The following is a 21,402-nucleotide window of genomic DNA, read 5'->3' as shown; positions in this document are numbered from 1 at the left end:
TAGCAGTGTCTTGTTAAAAACTCATTTCAAAGAAGCATTTCCAACATTAGTACCACTGTTTCTCACTCGTTGCAAGTGCAGCTGCCATGGCTGTGACGTCAACTCAGCTTGAGTTGTTCAATTTTCTCATGAGTTTCCAAGCAAAAATTCCTGCCTGATGGAGCCTTCAAAGCATTTTTCCCCAAGCTACAGGTCAGAATGTCTGAGATTCAGAGGGTTTTGAATGCAGCATTAATTCTCCCTCCCACATACACTCAACAAAAATATAAACGCAACACTTTTGGTTTTGCTCCCATTTTGTATGAGATGAACTCAAAGATCTAAAACTTTTTCCACATACACAATATCACCATTTCCCTCAAATATTGTTCACAAACCAGTCTAAATCTGTGATAGTGAGCACTTCTCCTTTGCTGAGATAATCCATCCCACCTCACAGGTGTGCCATATCAAGATGCTGATTAGACACCATGATTAGTGCACAGGTGTGCCTTAGACTGCCCACAATAAAAGGCCACTCTGAAAGGTGCAGTTTTATCACACAGCACAATGCCACAGATGTTGCAAGATTTGAGGGAGCGTGCAATTGGCATGCTGACAGCAGGAATGTCAACCAGAGCTGTTGCTCGTGTATTGAATGTTCATTTCTCTACCATAAGCTGTCTCCAAAGGCGTTTCAGAGAATTTGGCAGTACATCCAACCAGCCTCACAACCGCAGACCACGTGTAACCACACCAGCCCAGGACCTCCACATCCAGCATGTTCACCTCCAAGATCATCTGAGACCAGCCACTCGGACAGCTGCTGAAACAATCGGTTTGCATAACCAAAGAATTTAGCCTGGTTTGTGAACAATATTTGAGGGAAATGGTGATATTGTGTATGTGAAAAAAGTTTTAGATCTTTGAGTTCATCTCATACAAAATGGGAGCAAAACCAAAAGTGTTGCGTTTATATTTTTGTTGAATGTATAAGGACTTTGAAACAGTTAGCACTAGGGATGTCCCGATCTGATCACGTGATCGGAAATTGGGCCCAATCACGTGGTTTCAGACTTGATTGAAATCGGACGTTGCATCCCGATCAGGAACATGATATAGATTTTATCCTCATTATTTTGATCAGCGCTATTTCACGCTCATTATTGCAGATTAATGGGCCTTTCACGCGTTGGAAGCGTCAGAGGCGTGAGACGCATCGCTTTACCTCGGCTTTTGACGTGACGCTTCTGACAGGAGCCCGCATTGCCGCTTGTCAGCAGGTTGACGCGGTCAAAGTTCAACCCAATCTTTTTTTCTTTTTTTTTAATTGAACAAAAGAAAAAACATAAGTTCAACCGGACAGAGGTGGGGGGAGTTATGCGCGCAAAGTTTTTTTCGCAGAACTGCTGTTTGTGGGTTTACGCATTCAGCCTGATCAGCAATCAACCAATCAATCATAAACAATATTTTATTTACATTTTAATGGCGTCTGCAGGATGGTGTGCGTGTGTGCATACAACCCCTGGCATTAATTATGGAATCACCGGCCTCGGAGGATGTTCATTCAGTTGTTTAATTTTGTAGAAAAAAGCAGATCACAGACATGACACAAAACTAAAGTCATTTCAAATGGTAACTTTCTGGCTTTAAGAAACACTGTAAGAAATCAGGAAAAAAAACTGTGGCAGTCAGTAACGGTTACTTTTTTAGACCAAGCAGAAGGAAAAAAATATCGAATCACTCAATTCTGAGGAAAAATTATGGAATCATGAAAAACAAAAGAACGCTCCAACACATCACTAGTATTTTGTTGCACCACCTCTGGCTTTAATAACAGTTTGCAGTCTCTGAGACATGGACTTAATGAGTGACAAACAGTACTCTTCATCAATCTGGCTCCAACTTTCTCTAATTGCTGTTGTCAGATCAGTTTTGCAGGTTGGAGCCTTGTCATGGACCATTTTCTTCAACTTCCACCAAAGATTTTCAATTGGATTAAGATCCGGACTATTTGTAGGCCATGACATTGACCCTATGTGTCTTTTGGCAGTCAGTAACGGTTACTTTTTTAGACCAAGCAGAGGGGAAAAAAATATGGAATCACTCAATTCTGAAGAATAAATTATGGAATCACCCTGTAAATTTTCATCCCCAAAACTAACACCTGCATCAAATCAGATCTGCTCGTTAGTCTGCATCTAAAAAGGAGTGATCACACCTTGGAGAGCTGTTGCACCAAGTGGACTGACATGAATCATGGCTCCAACACGAGAGATGTCAATTGAAACAAAGGAGAGGATTATCAAATTCTTAAAAGAGGGTAAATCATCACGCAATGTTGCAAAAGATGTTGGTTGTTCACAGTCAGCTGTGTCTAAACTCTGGACCAAATACAAACAACATGGGAAGGTTGTTAAAGGCAAACATACTGGTAGACCAAGGAAGACATCAAAGCGTTAAGACAGAAAACTTAAAGCAATATGTCTCAAAAATCGAAAATGCACAACAAAACAAATGAGGAATGAATGGGAGGAAACTGGAGTCAACGTCTGTGACCGAACTGTAAGAAACCGCCTAAAGGAAATGGGATTTACATACAGAAAAGCTAAACGAAAGCCATCATTAACAACTAAACAGAAAAAAAAACAAGGTTACAATGGGCTAAGGAAAAGCAATCGTGGACTGCGGATGACTGGATGAAAGTCATATTCAGTGATGAATCTCGAATCTGCATTGGGCAAGGTGATGATGCTAGAACTTTTGTTTGGTGCCGTTCCAATGAGATTTATAAAGATGACTGCCTGAAGAGAACATGTAAATTTCCACAATCATTGATGATATGGGGCTGCATGTCAGGTAAAGGCACTGGGGAGATGGCTGTCATTACATCATCAATAAATGCACAAGTTTATGTTGATATTTTGGACACTTTTCTTATCCCATCAATTGAAAGGATGTCTGGGGATGATGAAATCATTTTTTCAAGATGATCATGCATTGTTGGGAAAGTGTAGTGACACGGACCCACAACCCCCCAACAGGGGGCGTAAATGAACGGACAATGGATAAGCCAAAAACAATAATTTACTGTTGTGAATGTGCACAACGACATACAAACAATCATAGATTTTGAAGACAGTCAATGTACAAAGGTGACGTGTGGGCAGGCTCGAGGATAGAAGACGTCTGTCCAGAGAAGAGCCAGGTCCCACACGATTTCCCCTGCCAACGGATCTGGAACACACTGGAGCTGCCAAGTCCTGAATCCCCAGGTAGCTACCGTCTCCAGCTGTCAGACCTGGTACTGCTGGCAGGAAGGAGAAACAGTTAATGGTGGGTGTGTGTGCACACACCCAGCAAAACAGTCAGCAAGCAGTTCCTTTTTAGTGGGAAGAACACTTCCACCTCCTGATTTCACTATGTCCAAAGTTCGTGCAGATCCCAAATTACACTCAACCACTGCAGGAGTGAAGAGCGGGAACGCCAACTCCTCCCAACTTCTACAACCTCAACTTCAAGCTGCAAGTGTAACGGGTTACGTCTGCAAACTCAGAATTGACAGTTTAACAGCTCTCCAAGCCTAGATGCAAAGAACGTTACAACTAAACTTGCTGCAAACTAAATATGTGCGAACTGCACCAGACGGCTGAGTCGTTTTACCTGAAAGGTTTGACGATTTCTCGGCAGGGAGGTGGAGTTGCTGCCCGGCTTATATGGGATGTGGTGATGAAGTGGTGATGAGTGACAGCTGTCAGGTGGTAATGAGTGGCAGCTGTCATTCCCGGCTGCGCCCTCTCGTACCTGAAGCCCCGTGCCCGACCAGGCTTGTTAGGATGTCGTGTGTAGAAGTTGGCCAGGAGGACCGGGTCCAGGATGAATCTCCTCTTCACCCAGGAGCGCTCTTCCGGTCCATAACCCTCCCAGTCCACCAGATACTGGAACCCCCGGCCCTTTCGATGGACATTCAGGAGCCTGCGAACCGTCCATGCCGGCTCCCCGTCGATGGTCCGGGCAGGAGGCGGCGCCGGTCCGGGGGGTGCAGAGTGGTGATGGGTGGCAGGGTTTGATGCATGACACGTGAACTATGGGATGAATCCGCAGTGAAGCTGGTAGCTTCAGCTTCACTCCGGCCGGACTGAGGACTTTCAGGATGGAATATGGTCCAATGAAACGGTCTTTCAGCTTTTGGGATTCAACATTGAGTGGGATGTCCTTTGTTGACAGCCAAACCTCCTGCCCGGGCTGGTATGCAGGGGCTGGGGAATGCCGGCGGTCTGCATGGGCCTTGGCCCTTGTCCGGGCTTTAAGCAGGGCAGAGCGGGCAGTACGCCACACCCGACAGCACCTTCTTAGGTGGGCCTGGACCGAGGGCACGCCGACCTCTCCCTCAACGAGCAGAAACAATGGGGGCTGATACCCCAAACATACCTCAAACGGGGAGAGGCCGGTGGCAGATGAGACTTGGCTGTTGTGAGCATACTCGATCCAGGTCAGATGGCTGCTCCAGGCCGTCGGGTGCACGGAGGTCACGCAGTGGAGGGCCTGCTCCAAATCTTGGTTCACCCGCTCTGCCTGTCAGTTCGTCTGGGGATGGTACCCAGACAAGAGGCTTACGGTGGCCCCCAGTTCCCTACAGAAACTCCTCCAGACTTGCGAGGAGAACTGGGGACCACGGTCAGAGACAATGTCAGATGGAATCCGATGTAGGCGTACGACATGGTGGACCAGGAGGTCTGCTGTCTCCTGGGCCGTCGGGAGCTTTGGGAGGGCCACGAAGTGGGCCACCTTAGAGAACCGGTCCACTATCGTGAGGATGGTTGTCATGCCCTGGGACGGCGGGAGGCCCGTGATGAAGTCCAGGCCGATGTGGGACCAGGGGCAATGAGGCACAGGTAACGGCTGGAGGAGTCCCTGTGCTCGTTGATGGTCAGCCTTGCCCCTGGCGCAGGTGGTACAGGCCTGGACATACTCCCGGACGTTGGCTTCCATGGATCCCCACCAGAAGCGCTGCCGGACCACTGCCATGGTTCTTTGCACCCCTGGGTGGCAGGAGAGCTTAGAACCATGACAGAAGTCCAGGACTGCAGCTCTGGCCTCTGGTGGGACGTAGAGTTTGTTCCTCGGGCCAGTCCCCGGGTCCGGGTTCTGTGCCAGGGCCTCCCGGACAGTCTTCTCCGCGTCCCAGGTGAGGGTGGCCACGATAGTGGACTCGGGGATGATGGTTTCTGTTGGATCTGACAGCTCGGTTTTGACTTCCTCTTTGTGTACCCGGGACAAGGCGTCGGCTCTTTGGTTCTTGGTCCCAGGGCGGTAGGTGATCCGGAAGTCAAAACGCCCGAAGAACAGTGACCAGCGGGCTTGCCTGGGGTTCAGACGCTTGGCGGTCCGGATGTACTCCAGGTTCCGATGGTCTGTGAAAACCGTAAATGGTACCGCGGCTCCCTCCAACAGGTGTCTCCACTCCTCAAGAGCCTCTTTCACCGCTAGGAGTTCCCGATTGCCGACGTCATAGTTCCTTTCTGCCGGGGTCAACCTGCGGGAAAAATAGGCACAAGGGTGGAGGACCTTATCGGACTCCCTGCTCTGGGACAGCACGGCTCCTATTCCTGAGTCAGAGGCATCCACTTCAACGACAAACTGGCGGCTAGGATCGGGCTGCACCAGAATTGGTGCAGTCGAAAACAGGGGTTTCAACTCCCTAAACGCGACTTCGCACCGATCCGACCAGGTGAAGGGGACTTTTGAGGAGGTCAGGGCGGTCAGGGGACCAACAACCTGACTGTAACCCTTAACGAACCTCCTGTAGAAATTTGCAAAGCCGAGGAACTGTTGCAGTTTCCTACGGCTTGTCGGTTGGGGCCAATCTCTCACCGCTGCAACCTTGGCCGGATCAGGGGCGACGGAGTTGGAGGAGATTATAAACCCCAGGAAGGACAAAGAAGTGCGGTGGAACTCGCACTTCTCGCCCTTCACGAACAGCCGGTTCTCCAACAACCGCTGCAGGACCTGACGTACATGCTTGACATGAGTCTCAGGATCCGGGGAGAAGATGAGAATATTGTCTAGATATACGAAGAGGAACTGATGCAGGAAGTCCCGCAAGATGTCATTTACCAATGCTTGGAACATCGCGGGGGCGTTTGTGAGGCCGAACGGCATGACCAGGTACTCAAAATGACCTAACGGGGTGTTGAATGCCGTCTTCCATTCGTCTCCCTTCCGGAGCCGAACCAGGTGGTACGCATTACGAAGATCAAGTTTTGTAAATATTTGGCTCCATGTTGGGGTGTGAACACTGAATCCAACAGGGGCAACGGGTATCTGTTACGAAGCGTAATCTCGTTCAGCCCCCTGTAATCAATGCATGGACGCAGTCCGCCGTCTTTCTTGCCCACAAAAAAGAAACCAGCACCCATCGGGGAGGTGGAGTTCCGGATCAGCCCGGCAGCTAACGAATCCTGGATGTAGGTCTCCATTGATTCGCGCTCTGGATGTGAGAGGTTGTACAGCCTGCTGGACGGGTACTCGACGCCCGGGATCAAATCAATGGCGCAATCATACGGACGGTGTGGTTGAAGAGTGAGTGCCAGATCTTTGCTGAAGACATCAGCAAGATCATGGTACCCCTCAGGCACCGCCGTCAGATTGGGGGGGACTTTAACCTCGTCGTTAGCGGTCATACCGGGGGGAACCGAGGATCCTAAACACTCCCGGTGGCAGGTTTCACTCCACTGAGCCACAACCCCAGACGGCCAATCAATCCGGGGATTTTGTTTTATCATCCATGGGAAGCCCAAAATAACGCGGGAGGTAGAAGGTGTTACCAAAAACACAATCTCCTCCCGATGATTCCCAGACACAAGCAATATTACGGGCTGTGTCTTGTGTGAGATTAAAGGGAGAAGGGTGCCATCTAGTGCCCGTACCTTCAATGGTGAAGGAAGGGCCACTAGAGGGAGCCCCACTTCCTTTGCCCATCTGCTGTCCAACAGATTCCCTGTCCAGACCCCGTGTCCACCAGTGCTGGGGCGTGAAGGGTTAGATCCCCACTCAGGATCGTAACTGGGAGTCGTGCAGATTTACGTGCGCACCCCTCGTGCATGTTATGACCCACCCTTAGCCCAGTCTCTAAGGGCGAGTGTTGTCGTTTTGGCCGTTTGGGGCAGTTTTTCTGTATATGCTCTTTTGAGCTGCAGAGAAAACACACCCCGCGGGCCAGCCTCCTCAATCTGTCATCTGATCTAATTTTGGCCCTGCTCGTTTTCCCAACAACGTCAGCAGGGGGAGCTGTTGCCACACGGAGCCCTCTGGCTGTGGAGCGTGGGGAAGACGGCTCCCTTTCGGACCTGGAAGGAAGAGGGACGGCTCGTGCCTGACCACGCCCTTCGCCACGCTCCGGTCGACGTTCTGCTAATTGGTTGTCTAACCGTACTACCAGGTCGATAAGCCCGTCTAAATCCTGCGGTTCGTCCTTAGCCACCAGGTGCTCCTTAAGGACCAGAGACAGTCCGTTTACAAAGGTGGCGCGGAGTGCAACAGTATTCCAGCCGGCCCTCGCTGCCGCAATGCCGAAGGCGACTGCATACTCGGCTGCACTCCGACGCCCCTGTCTCATAGACAGCAGCACACTCGAAGCGGTCTCGCCTCTATGTGGGTGATCGAACACCAGTCTGAACTCCCTCACAAACTCAGTATATATCGTTAGGAGCCGTGCATTCTGCTCCCAGAGCGCCATAGCCCAGGCGCGTGCCTCACCTCGAAGCAGATTAATAACATAAGCCACCTGGCTGGAGTCTGACGCGTACATAATGGGACGCTGTGCAAAGACGAGCGAACACTGCATCAGGAAGTCTGCGCATGTCTCTACACAACCTCCGTGCGGCTACGGAGGGCTTATGTATGCTTCAGGGGACGGTGGGGGGGTTCGTTGAACGACCAGTGGAATATCTGTATTCAGTGCCTGAACAGCAGGAGGAGGTGCTACAGCAGCGCCCTGTGTGCGCGCTTCCACCTGAGCCTCCATCCTCCGATTGAGAATAACATTCTGCTCGGTCACCAAGTCCAACCCAGCAGTGAAAGCGGTTAAGATTTGCTGCAGCTCACCTAATGCGCCTCCTGCCGGCGCCTGTGCACCCTGCGTTTCCATTGTTGGTTCACTCGATGGTTGATGCCCCTCGGGATCCATGACGATGGCCGAGAAATCCTGTTGGGAAAGTGTAGTGACATGGACCCACAACAGGGGGCGTAAATGAACGGACAATGGATAAGCCAAAAACAACAATTTACTGTTGTGAATGTACACAACGACATACAAACAATCACAGATTTTGAAGACAGTCAATGTACAAAGGTGACGTGTGGGCAGGCTCAAGGATAGAAGACGTCTGTCCAGAGAAGAGCCGGGTCCCACACGATTTCCACTGCCAACGGATCTGGAACACACCGGAGCCGCCAAGTCCTGAATCCCCAGGTGGCCACCGTCTCCAGCTGTCAGACCAGGTACTGCTGGCAGGAAGCAGAAACAGTTAATGGTGGGTGTGTGTGCACACACCTAGCAAAACTGTCAGCAAGCAGTTCCTTTTTAGTGGGAAGAACACTTCCACCTCCTGATTTCACTATGTCCAAAGTTCGTGCAGATCCCAAATTACACTCAACCACTGCAGGAGTGAGGAGCAGGAACGCCAACTCCTCCCAACTTCTACAACCTCAGCTTCAAGCTGCAAGTGTAACGGGTTACGTCTGCAAACTCAGACAGTTTAACAGCTCTCCAAGCCTAGATGCAAAGAATGTTACAACTAAACTTGCTGCAAACTAAATATGTGCGAACTGCAGCAGACGGCTGAGTCGTTTTACCTGAATGGTTTGACGATTTCTCGGCAGGGAGGTGGAGTTGCTGCCCGGCTTATATGGGATGTGGTGATGAAGTGGTGATGAGTGACAGCTGCGAGGTGGTAATGAGTGGCAGCTGTCATTTCCGGCTGCGCCCTCTCATGCCTGAAGTCCGCCATTCAGGCAGGACGCCCTCTGGTGGTGGGCCAGCAGTACCTCCTCTTCAGCGGCCCACACAACATGCATCTTGCCATAGAGCAAAAACTGTGAAAACATTCCTTGCAAAAAGACACATAGGGTCAATGTCATGGCCTGCAAATAGTCCGGATCTCAATCCAATTGAAAATCTTTGGTGGAAGTTGAAGAAAATGGTCCATGACAAGGCTCCAACCTGCAAAACTGATCTGGCAACAGCAATCAGAGAAAGTTGGAGCCAGATTAATGAAGAGTACTGTTTGTCACTCATTAAGTCCATGCCTCAGAGACTGCAAGCTGTTATAAAAGCCAGAGGTGGTGCAACAAAATACTAGTGATGTGTTGGAGTGTTCTTTTGTTTTTCATGATTCCATAATTTTTTCCTCAGAATTGAGTGATTCCATATTTTTTTTTCCCTCTGCTTGGTCTAAAAAAGTAACCGTTACTGACTGCCACAGTTTTTTTTTCCTGATTTCTTATAGTGCTTCTTAAAGCCAGAAAGTTGCCATTTGAAATGACTTTAGTTTTGTGTCATGTCTGTGATCTGCTTATTTTCTACAAAATTAAACAACTGAATGAACATCCTCCGAGGCCGGTGATTCCATAATTTTTGCCAGGGGTTGTACGTGAGCGCTTGAAAAGAGTGGAAGTTAGCTTTGACTGCATGTGATGCGCGTGCACACTGATGTCCCTGAGATGTCTTGTAAATCACTCCAGAAGTGTTACCACATTACAAAAATAGCATTTTCAGTTTCAGAAGTGTTTATTTGTTGCGAGCCTTTACATAATCTATAATGTCTCTAATAATGTCTTGGCCAGGACGCCCTTGCAAAAGAGTTTTTAATCTCAATGCGACTCTGTTCCTGGTTAAATAAAGGTTTAATAATAAAATAAAAAATAATATATGAGAAAGATGTTATATTTACACAGAAATTAAGCGGAGTTAGCAGCTAGGAAGACCAGCCAGTGGCATCACCACACTAACATCCGCAAGATGTCTTGTAAATCACTCCAGAGGTGTTATCAGGTTACAAAAGCAGCATTTTCAGTTTTATAAGTGTTTATTTGTTGCTAGGTTTTACATAATATATGAGAAAGATGGTAGATTTATTCAGAAACAATGCAGAGTTAGCAGCTAGTGAGACTAGCCAGTGACATCACCATGCTAACATCTGTGAGATGTCTTGTAAATCATTCCAGAGGTGTTATCATATTAAAAAACAGCGTTTTCAGTTTTAGAAGTCTTTATTTATCACTAGCTTTTACATTATATACTGTATGAAAAACATGCTAATATTTTATATTTGCACAAAATGAAGCGGTTTTGGAGTGCCAGAGAGAGAGAGACCAGCCAGTGGTGTCATGGTCCATCAAAAACAAACAAACAAAAACATTTGCATTATTCATGGAATAAAAATAGGAAACAGGTTAGCCATCTTTGAACTTGTCCAAGGTCTGTGTCCCAAGGATGTTTCCTGTGAATCTGAAGACCCTGGCAATAAAAGGACTGGACTTACGCTAAGCACAGACAGACAGACAGACAGACAGATGGGCAGATGGACAGGCGGACAGACACACGCAAAGCCTTCACAATACCCAATGGCCATATTTTGATGGCCTCGAGTAAAAACTGCACTGCACACGTGATGTAATACTTGATGATGTAATATACCAAGTGTTTCAATTAATGATCTGTAATGAAAGTTTTACTTGCATAGGCATCGTTCAAAAAACCTGTTATACTGTTGTAATTACAAAGAAAGATAATTCAGGATATCTGTAATTGCAGTATGATGAGTAAGAAATACAATTTAAGATCTCTACAAATAGGGTATTTTGACAGTAGAGCCAAAGTGAAAAACGAGATGGCAAATTCCCAATACTGTGTATGTATCTAAGTGTGTCACCATGGGAAGCTGCCCACCATCACTGAATGGGGCTAGGAGTGCTTGTGAACAATGTAAACCAGTCAAAATAATGAAAAAGCATTTGTAAAAAATTATATTTTCTTGCCTTGAATTGAGAATTTATTGACAGAATGCCCTTGGACAACTTTGAACTGGAGTACCTAACTATGTGCAGTATAAATTAAACAGTATGCAGTGAGTTACAACAATGTAATGCCTAAAAGGTAATTGGTACATGCAAAACTTTGCAATTCACTGTTGCATAAATCAGCATAAAATGACTAAAAGCTGCATATTGAATATATCGCCAAAATGTAAAAGATTCAATATATTACAGATTAATTTCTGTTTTTTTTTTCAGTGTGCTGCTCTGTTTACATTCATGCATTACAAGTTGTACACGACCATCATGAACGCTATTGTTATAGCTATAAAGCTATAAAGTGGGACCAAGTGGGTTTAAAACCGTATCACAGCACCGTGGCAGGAACAAGTTTTACAGGGGTAAGTTCCGTGGATCCGAGGAAACTGATTTGTATCTATAACACACAGATCAGTGTCCCTGGACTTTACTTGTCGTAAAGAAACAAACCGCTTTGCAATAAGCATTTAAAAAAGCCACAGTGACGATCACGATTACAGAGTAGAGTTTACAACCGCTAATGGATAGTGTCTACCGAGTGCAGATAAAATTGCTTATCGTTATGCCCCATGTTCCTGCCACGGTGCTGTGATGCGGACCACATCTGCCCCAGATCCGTGCCAGATATTGTCTGTAAACCGTTGGTGTTTTGCGGATCCAGTTCAGATCTGGTCCGGATCTGTTCCAGAACTGTAAAGCGGAGCCGTGCCGGATGTGGGCCAGGGTGCAAAGAACTGTCTGGACCGGATCTGTTTCAGGATTGGTACCAGATGTTGGCCTACATCTGGCCCAGATCTATTTGCTGTCTGGGAACCCGACCGAAAACATAACCTCCTTGGCGGAGGTAATTACCTGGGAAAACACAGAGGGAACAACCTAAATTTGAAAATTGGCATGATGGCGCTGATATTGTAAAAAGATAGTGCAGTGCCATTATTCTGTTGTTTAGGGTGAGCTCTGCCCTGTCTGTGGTTTTGATTGATGTTTGATGTCACAGGTAATAGAAGTTAAAGAGTTAAAAATACATCATTATTGTGGTGACATTTTTCTGATAGTTAATGGATTTTAGTGAACTGCTGTTTATGACACATATTGTTGCATTGACATGGTGTGTTTGAATTGTGACAGTCTGTCTTAAGGCGAACAGATTAGCATATGAAGTCATTACAAATGCTAACGGTGGTTAGCATTTGTAGTCATGTTGTTATACGAGCCAACAGGACAACGGAGGATACGAGGGCACCGCCCCCTCAAAATATTGAGAAAATATATATACTACAACATAATTAATAACTAAGAAATAAGCATAGTTCACACTGAGTCAGAGTGTGCAAGTGCCTGTCAGTGTCATTATGCATTTAATTGTGTTCCAACACTTCATTTCAGTGTTTTCATTTAAGTTCATTAAATTTTGGTTCGTCAGAGTAAAGCCCACTTCCTGGTCGCCGGTCATATGAAAGTCTATGGAAGGCTGGAATCTCCTGTATTCACACAAAATCTCCTCTTTGTCTTATATTTTATATTATTTTAGTATTTTATTATTTTATTGAGACAAAAAGTAACACAAAAGCCTTCCACAGGATGAACATACCACAGCTAAAACAACATAATGAAACATGTCAACTTTCCATTGAATTCCCACGAGATCTTTATTGTCGATCCAGGAAGTGTTCAACATATGACATTTTCTGTTTCACTGTGGACTCAAAATTTGGCATTTCCAGTTTGCCTCCCTGTACCATAAGTGAGCTTGCGCCGGTGCCTTCGGCGCCGTCACATCGCTTGTATTACACATAGCAGTTACGTCTTGTTACCTCCGCCAAGGAGGTTATGTTTTTGGTCGCGTTTGTTTGTTTGTCTGACTGTCAGCAGGATAACTCAAAAAGTTTTGAACAGATTTTGATGAAATTTTGTGGAGTGGTTGGAAATGACAAGCGGAGCAATTTATTAAATTTTAGTGGTGATCCGGATCACGATCCGGATCCAGGAATTTTTTAAAGGATTCTTCACCATTGCGGGATAGGGGGAATTTTGACATTCTAGTTTCTAACTCCACAAAAACAAGGCAGAAAGGCTTCAAAAAAATTAGGGTGTAACATAGTCAAATGTTCTATCAAACAACAAAGTCTGGTGATGATCGGATCCGGATTCCGGATCTGGTGATCCGGAATACGCAAAAATATAGGGAAAATAGAAAATGTGTCAGTGTGAGGTGACAAATGAAGCTAGAGATACACAACTAACACCAAATTGTAGCTGAATCTGTACTGATTCAGTAAGGTGTCATCAGATTTGATGTAGCTTCAAATGTTATGGAGCTAGAGCCAGAAGAAAACCGCCATTACTGAAAAATAGTTTTTATACAATAACTTTTGAACTAATAAAGACATAAAAGTGATTCCAAGTTCTAGTGGTATGTTTTCATGGTCAAGGATGTCAAATATAAAGGAAAGAAAAATGTATGTATCATAGTTTTGGTTGTAACACTGAATTGTTGAATAGATCACTGTGCCAAGGAGGGAATCTCTTTAGGGTCAGTGACCCTATGGCCTTGTTTAGAGAAGTGTTTCATAAATGTTAAAAAATTCATATATTTGCAATTTAGTTGAATAATAACTTGAATTTTATCTATTTGTTTTTGTCTATAAACACATGTAATATCAATATCAGTGCTCAGATGACAGTAGCTTCTGGGAAAGGTGCAAGTTGCAATAAACTGTGATGCCAAGCGCTAAGGATACATGCTATCCAATCACAGCAGATGAAACTTTTTTACTACTGAGCAAACATCGTTAGACTTTTTTAGGTTCAATGATTCCACGGCGTGTAGATGTTATGGCATCAGTGACCCCATGACCTTGGCGGAGGTTTGCACTCTCTGAGTGCTTCTAGTTAAAAACTCATTTCAAAGAAGCATTTCCAACATTAGTACCACTGTTTCTCACTTGTTACAAGTGCAGCTGCCATGGCCGTGACGTCAACTCAGATAGCTTGAGTTGTTCAATTTTCTCATGAGTTTCCAAGCAAAAATTTCTGCCTGATGGAGCCTTCAAAGCATTTTTTCCCCAAGCTACAAGTCAGAATGTCTGAAATTCAGAGGGTTTTGAACACAGCATTAATTCTCCCTCCCACATATAAGGACTTTGAAACAGTTAACACTGCTAGCTGTTAGTGACGTCTGTGTTTACCAGCTTACTGACTGTGGCTGGACAAATGAAAGAATCAAAAGATGCAAAGGTGATGATGGAAATCTGATGTTTAATGACTGTCATGTGGAACTTGAAGAACTCTGATATATGTCAGGATAAGCATGCTCACAGACACTGAGTCATCAGGCTCAAAAAATAAACAAAAAAAAAAAACATTTCACAAAGAAATAAATTTTATATATATTTATATTTTAAATGAAAGTAAGAACTGTTCAAACAAGAGCATAAGACATCATAAAATCAGTTATAGGATGGCAGGTGTGTTGTATTGATTGTCCAAGTGAGGTCTTCAGAAAGATGGGTACCCAAGGACCTTGAAGCTGGGGCCCCCTCTACTCTTCATTCTTGTTTCTGGGGTGTGGGCCTCTGTGACATGAAACCTTTATAACCAGTGGAATGTAGCGGTTGTAATCCAGGCCATCACTGATGCTGCCTGTTTAACTTTTTCATAGCACCAGCTCCTGAAGCTTTTCTTTTCTGGTTTCTTCAACATGAGTTCCTGAAAAACAAAGAAAATTGCATGTTCATTCAAAGTCTAGTTCTGAGGCAGTAAGAAACACAACAATTCAATGAGCCATTATTCCCAAGTACAATCATCCACTAAAGCATCTTACCTGCATCTGCTGATTCTCATGCCTGAGGTCCTCAATTTCTTTCAGGAGCTGGTCTTCAATCGCTTGCTTAGAGGACAGCTGTTCCTGGAAAGCAGTTGCCATTGTAGCAATTTCATCTTTTAAAGCCTTTTCTTTGGTGTCCATCTGCTTTTGTAAGTCCTCCTTGATGTCAGCCAGCTGCTTCTGGAACAGGTTGGTGGTCTGTGGCTGCTCATCTTCCATCTGCTTTGAGGAACTTTGCTTGATGGTGGCAAGCTCCTGTTTCAAGCTGGCCATTTCATCTTCCAGTTCTTTTTGGAAGGTGTGCTTTATATCATCCTGATGCTTCCTCAGTGACTCCTTCTCAGCTGCCAGTTCATTTTTTAAGATCTCCGTCATTTCATATAGCTGCTTCTTGAGCTCATTCTGCAATACCTGACTTTCTTCTGTCAGGTTGTTTCTTGGTGGTTGCTCACTTTCTTTTTTCTTTGATAAACTATCCATTTTGGCAGTAAGAATGTTTTTACAGTGGGTCGTTTCTGCTTTCATGTCGGTTTTAAAGGAATCCATCAGACCAGACAGATCCTCCTGGAGCTGACCTCGAGCTGTTACCACCTCCTTCTTGAAGTCATCCTTGATGGCAGCCAGGTCCTTGTTCACCAGCTCCCTCATACAATTCAGCTCTTGCATGACAGCTTCTTGGATGGGAGTTAGTTCGGTGTCCAGCAGATTTTTTTAAATTAGACACCTCCTTTTGGAGAAAGTCACAGTAATTCTCCAGGTTGTCTGGTTTGACTGACTGCAAAAATAGAAAAGATAAAAAATAACTGCACTATAAAGTGTTAATTTTCTGGTCAGACATATATCAGGCTAATCTGTGTTGGATCTTGATAGAATATAGAAAACAGTTGTCAGAGTTGCTGCACCTCGGAGCAGGAACAGATGCTGACATATAAAATACCATCTGATGGTTGGTTCTTTCCTGACCAGCTAAAACGTTCATCTTTAGGGCCAGAATAGTGGTAGGGTGGCATCTTGCCAAGTTTTGACAGGATCAATAATGGACCAGGATTCAGTCCTCAAATGATCCCAAAAATTAAATACTTCAGAGTGATGGCTGAGATGTATCTCTGAACGCACAAGCCGACTCACATGCATTTGTGATATTCATGCTACACTTCTCAAATACATACACTGAAAAAAGTGAAACACAGTGCACTTCATTCAAAGTACTTATTTACACTCAACAAAAATATAAACGCAACACTTTTGGTTTTGCTCCCATTTTGTATGAGATGAACTGATTTCCAGTTTAAATCTGCTGGAATCACTTTACAATATTCATAAATATACATTGTGAGAAACTCAAAAAATTAGCTGTAACAAATTACACCAATTTTTTAAGTTGATCCAAAGTATCATTTTTTTCAGTGTATAATAAAACAAACAGGCTGATTTGTGATCATATAAAATTCAGATGTCCCAATTCTCTTCTAGCTAAAGTCCAACTGTCTTTCTGCTGAAGGCATTGGACCAAAATTGTTCCTCATGCCAGGGGCGGCTAGTCACGAGAGGGCACAAGGGCATTCCCACATAAAAATACAGAAAAAATAAAATAGTCTATTTCCTGGTTAGTGGATGGCAACTGTAGAGTATATTTAGAGTATATGGAAGTTCTAAACTTTTTGAAATCATGTGAGCTGGGGCTGAGTTTTAATCTGATCTTCAAAGTTTTCATCCGCGTTCACAAAAAAAAAAAAAAAAAAGACTGCCCATTCAATTGGAAAAAAGTCAACAACAGAACAACTGACAGTCCAAAAACGAATTAGGTTAAACTAAAATAAATTTTGTCGTGAATAAAATGACAATGATAGACAGAAAAAAGAAAGAATGAAATAAATAAGGAAATAAAGAAAGAAAGAAAGAAAGAAAGATAATTGGTACAAACAACAAAAAATAACTCCAAGACACACTCATAACAAAAAAGTTGAAAAAAGTTTATTATTATAGCTAAGTCATCATGAACTTTTAAAAGAAAAAGTCCTACGTGTTTTGGTGTCAGAAAGTCAAACAATTCTTCACACTCTCATGAGTGCCACTAGCTTAGCTTATGACAAGCTAAAAGTGGACGAACAAGTTTCCACAGTTTCTGGGGATTCTGTGTTAGTACGCGCCTGCGGCCGATGTGCTTGATGAATTCCTGCATAAAAAGTAGTTCCCAGATAATTGTGTAATCCTGTGAGATAATGAGTATATCTCATCTAAATCAATTCTAAAATTTACCAGTAATAAAATTATAAAGAGAAATGAAGTTTTAAGAGTGGCCATAATAAATATTTAAGAAATTTAAAAGTTTATGAGCAACTTCACCTGTTATTGCTCAAGCACATTGTAAACATTGACACGATGGAGTTTGATGCGGAAGAGTTCAGAAAGATACAAATGGAATGTTGTGATTACCATTTACAGTTGGCGATGAAAGACTTGGGTGTTAACTTTGTGTTCAAGTCAGAACAAGAAGCTGCACTGGAAGAAAGCTATCTGGGAAGAGAGATATTCTGTGTGTTGTCGCTCCAACAAGAGCGGCACGCTGAGCAGTTTTGCGAAAGTAGTCCGGCGAGCTCAATCTGTGGGCGAGCTATCCCACAATTCCAAAATGGCAGAGATATCGGTCCAATGAGAGCGACACTCTCAGCAGGGTGACAATTCTTACAGGGAAGGGGAGGTTCTTTTGACAGTAGTCCACCAATCAGAGTCCTCCACCTGGCAACTGTGGTATTCTGGTTTCAAATATAAATACATTCAGCATAAAATCCAGCAGATGTCAATCTAACCACTCGACATAAACTTAGTACAGCATGCAATCACAACCAAATTAAAAGAACAGTGTGTAAACCCCAAATCAGAAATTTATAAAACACTTAAATCTAGGTCCTCATTTAAGCCTGGATATTTTGTAGCCTGCAATTTATAAAACTAAAAAGTTTCCCATTGATTTAATTGTCTTTGTCACCTTTTCTTGAGGATACTGGGATGTGATCAATTCCACAGGTCTGTAAGGTGGATGGATCACTGCTGTGATGGTCCACGTACTGTTTTGCCATGGGGCACTTTGTATTACCCATGTGGACTGCATATTTGTGTTCAGCCAGTCTGTTTTGTGTCATTTTGTTTCGTTCCTTAATAGCCATTTTTGAGAAAAAATTGGGTGTTAAGCATGAATATAGTAGGTGAGGTTTGAACTTGCAACCCAATTCTTCAAGGCTAAAAGTAATTCCAGGATGAAGGTCACATATGTACACTCAACAAAAAATATAAACGCAACACTTTTGGTTTTGCTCCCATTTTGTATGAGATGAACTCAAAGATCTAAAACTTTTTCCACATACACAATATCATCATTTCCCTCAAATATTGTTCACAAACCAGTCTAAATCTGTGATAGTGAGCACTTTTCCTTTGCTGAGATAATCCATCCCACCTCACAGGTGTGCCATATCAAGATGCTGATTAGACACCATGATTAGTGCACAGGTGTGACTTAGACTGCCCACAATAAAAGGCCACTCTGAAAGATGCAGTTTTGTTTTATTGGGGGGGATACCAGTCAGTATCTGGTGTGACCACCATTTGCCTCATGCAGTGCAACACATCTCCTTCGCATAGAGTTGATCAGGTTGTCAATTGTGGCCTGTGGAATGTTGGTCCACTCCTCTTCAATGGCTGTGCGAAGTTGCTGGATATTGGCAGGAACTGGTACATGCTGTCGTATACGCCGGTCCAGAGCATCCCAAACATGCTCAATGGGTGACATGTCCGGTGAGTATGCCGGCCATGCAAGAACTGGGACATTTTCAGCTTCCAAGAATTGTGTACAGATCCTTGCAACATGGGGCCGTGCATTATCCTGCTGCAACATGAGGTGATGTTCTTGGATGTATGGCACAACAATGGGCCTCAGGATCTCATCACGGTATCTCTGTGCATTCAAAATGCCATCAATAAAATGCACCTGTGTTCTTCGTCCATAACAGACGCCTGCCCATACCATAACCCCACCGCCACCATTGGTCACTCGATCCACAACACTGACATCAGAAAACCGCTCACCCACACGACGCCACACACGCTGTCTGCCATCTGCCCTGGACAGCTTGAACCGGGATTCCTCCGTGAAGAGAACACCTCTCCAACGTGCCAAACGCCAGCGAATGTGAGTATTTACCCACTCAAGTCGGTTGCGACGACGAACTGGAGTCAGGTCAAGACCCCGATGAGGACGATGAGCATGCAGATGAGCTTCCCTGAGATGGTTTCTGACAGTTTGTGCAGAAATTCTTTGGTTATGCAAACCGATTGTTTCAGCAGCTGTCCGAGTGGCTGGTCACGTGGTCTGCGGTTGTGAGGCTGGTTGGATGTACTGCCAAATTCTCTGAAACGCCTTTGGAGACGGCTTATGGTAGAGAAATGAACATTCAATACACGAGCAACAGCTCTGGTTGACATTCCTGCTGTCAGCATGCCAATTGCATGCTCCCTCAAATCTTGCAACATCTGTGGCATTGTGCTGTGCGATAAAACTGCACCTTTCAGAGTGGCCTTTTATTGTGGGCAGTCTAAGGCACACCTGTGCACTAATCATGGTGTCTAATCAGCATCTTGATATGGCACACCTGTGAGGTGGGATGGATTATCTCAGCAAAGGAGAAGTGCTCACTATCACAGATTTAGACTGGTTTGTGAACAATATTTGAGGGAAATGGTGATATTGTGTATGTGGAAAAAGTTTTAGATCTTTGAGTTCATCTCATACAAAATGGGAGCAAAACCAAAAGTGTTGCGTTTATATTTTTGTTGAGTGTAATTTAGCACATTTGAAACTTTACACCATGCTGCGCGATCAATACAGACATGTAAAAATCTCATTCTCCATCAGCTGTTTGGGTGTGAATTTTTTTTCACTCAGTAATCTTCTTTAACAGAGGAAAAACCACCATTCATCATTATCTTGGCTTATAGTTTCAACATTAACTTATACTGGCCTAAAGACTGCATGTCTTTGGTACTAAGTCTTTGTCTTTGAAGAATCCTTGGGTAGCGTTGGAATTACCTTGTATCAAACAAGCAGAGACTAAGATGAGGAGTATCCCATTGCATTGTCAAGGAGCATCAGTTTTGACATTTTGGCCATGTGGTGCATTTCTCTGTGCATGATCTAAGACGCAGGTGTCTGTTGAGGACCCCTGTAGCTGGGAAGGCAAAGGGGACTTCCACGTTTCACCTGACTGTGGCAGATAGATGTTTTTTTGGAGGTGTGGGAATGGACCCTGTTGTCTGCCTGAGTGGTTGCCACCTAGAACCCAGGGCAGTTCCGTGGTGTTGTGAATGTGGCAAAGCACACTGCCAGATTTGGCTTAACTTGCCTATTTTTAACCAAACAAAACATTGACTCCCTTAATGAAATTAAATGTGACATTCATCATGGCTTTCTATGTCATAGAATTCTATCTTTCCAGCGCAGCCTCTGTGCACATCCATGCAGGAACGCTGACAGCAGCCACAGACATAAGAAACACACACAAATGATTGTCTTTCTATATTACGACCTCTCCAATTATGTGACAATGAGGATAGTATTAACAGTGAAGGGAATTGTACCTCATCGTGGGAATGCATGCCTTAAACTAATTTTTTGACACCTTAAACGGTCATTTTAAGGTGCACTGCCTGTGAAAGTGCCGACAATATTTCAAGGCACATTCATTTTGGATTTGGTAAATATTTAATAAAGGACATTTTCAGTTCAAATGTCTGGGTTTGTGTTATTGTACGCATACTTACAGGTGGTGAAGTCATATAACACATGGTCACATGGTCACATGACCTTTGACCTTGGATAACCTTAAAAGATTGAGGTAATTTAAACTGGTTGTTTGGAGGGACTGGTTAAAGATACACCTACAGTTTATTTTGAACAATCATATAAAGTCATACATCATCTTTCCATTGGTCACCTGACTTTTGACCACAGACTGGCTTTTGACTCAAACACACTGGAGCCAATACAGATTAACATGGTGGAAGGGAAGTGTGCCAATCATGAATAAAGTGGTTCGATTTTGGCCAGATTTACTCAGTGTCATGGGTCCAGGTGCATTTTCAGATCTCTCCAGAGATGCTCAATCAGATTCTAAGGTCTGGGTTCTGACTGGGTCACTCACGGACATTCACAGAGTTGTCCTGAAACCACTCCTTTGTTATTGGGGTCCTTTTCCTGCTGAATGATGAGCCGCTGCCTCAGTCAGAGGTCAGGAGAGCTCTGGAGCAGGTTTTCATCCAGGATGTCTCTGTGCATTGCTGAATTCATCTTTCCCTCAATCCTGACTAGTCTACCAGTTTCTGCCACTGAAAAACATCCTCACAGCATGATGCTGTCATTACCATGCTTCACTGTAGGGATGGTGCCTGGTTTCCTCCAAACATGATGCCAGGCATTCATGCCAGAGTTCAATCTTTGTCTCATCAGACCAAAGAATTTTGTTTCT

At 44.3% G+C, this 21,402-nt stretch overlaps 1 protein-coding gene and 1 long non-coding RNA gene across 2 annotated transcripts; both read right to left on the bottom strand.

Annotated features, from left to right (window-relative positions):
- Nucleotides 1-974: 974 nt before the first annotated feature.
- Nucleotides 975-14,364, bottom strand: LOC117522774. The gene is made up of 3 exons (XR_004564328.1): nucleotides 14,213-14,364; nucleotides 8,679-8,680; nucleotides 975-995 (listed from the first exon to the last, which is right to left on the bottom strand). It is a non-coding gene; the product is annotated as an uncharacterized LOC117522774 (long non-coding RNA).
- A 167-nt stretch (nucleotides 14,365-14,531) lies between these two features.
- Nucleotides 14,532-15,568, bottom strand: LOC117523579 (spindle pole body component 110-like). The gene is made up of 2 exons (XM_034185140.1): nucleotides 14,879-15,568; nucleotides 14,532-14,763 (listed from the first exon to the last, which is right to left on the bottom strand). Exons 1-2 carry the CDS (start codon nucleotides 15,545-15,547, stop codon nucleotides 14,647-14,649), a joined length of 786 nt encoding a protein of 261 aa, XP_034041031.1. The 5' UTR covers nucleotides 15,548-15,568; the 3' UTR covers nucleotides 14,532-14,646.
- Nucleotides 15,569-21,402: the final 5,834 nt, after the last annotated feature.

This window comes from Thalassophryne amazonica, chromosome 13 (assembly GCF_902500255.1).
Source record: "Thalassophryne amazonica chromosome 13, fThaAma1.1, whole genome shotgun sequence".
NCBI lineage: Eukaryota > Metazoa > Chordata > Actinopteri > Batrachoidiformes > Batrachoididae > Thalassophryne > Thalassophryne amazonica.
Note: the sequence above shows the minus strand (reverse complement) of the source record. Positions and strands in the feature narration are given on the sequence as shown.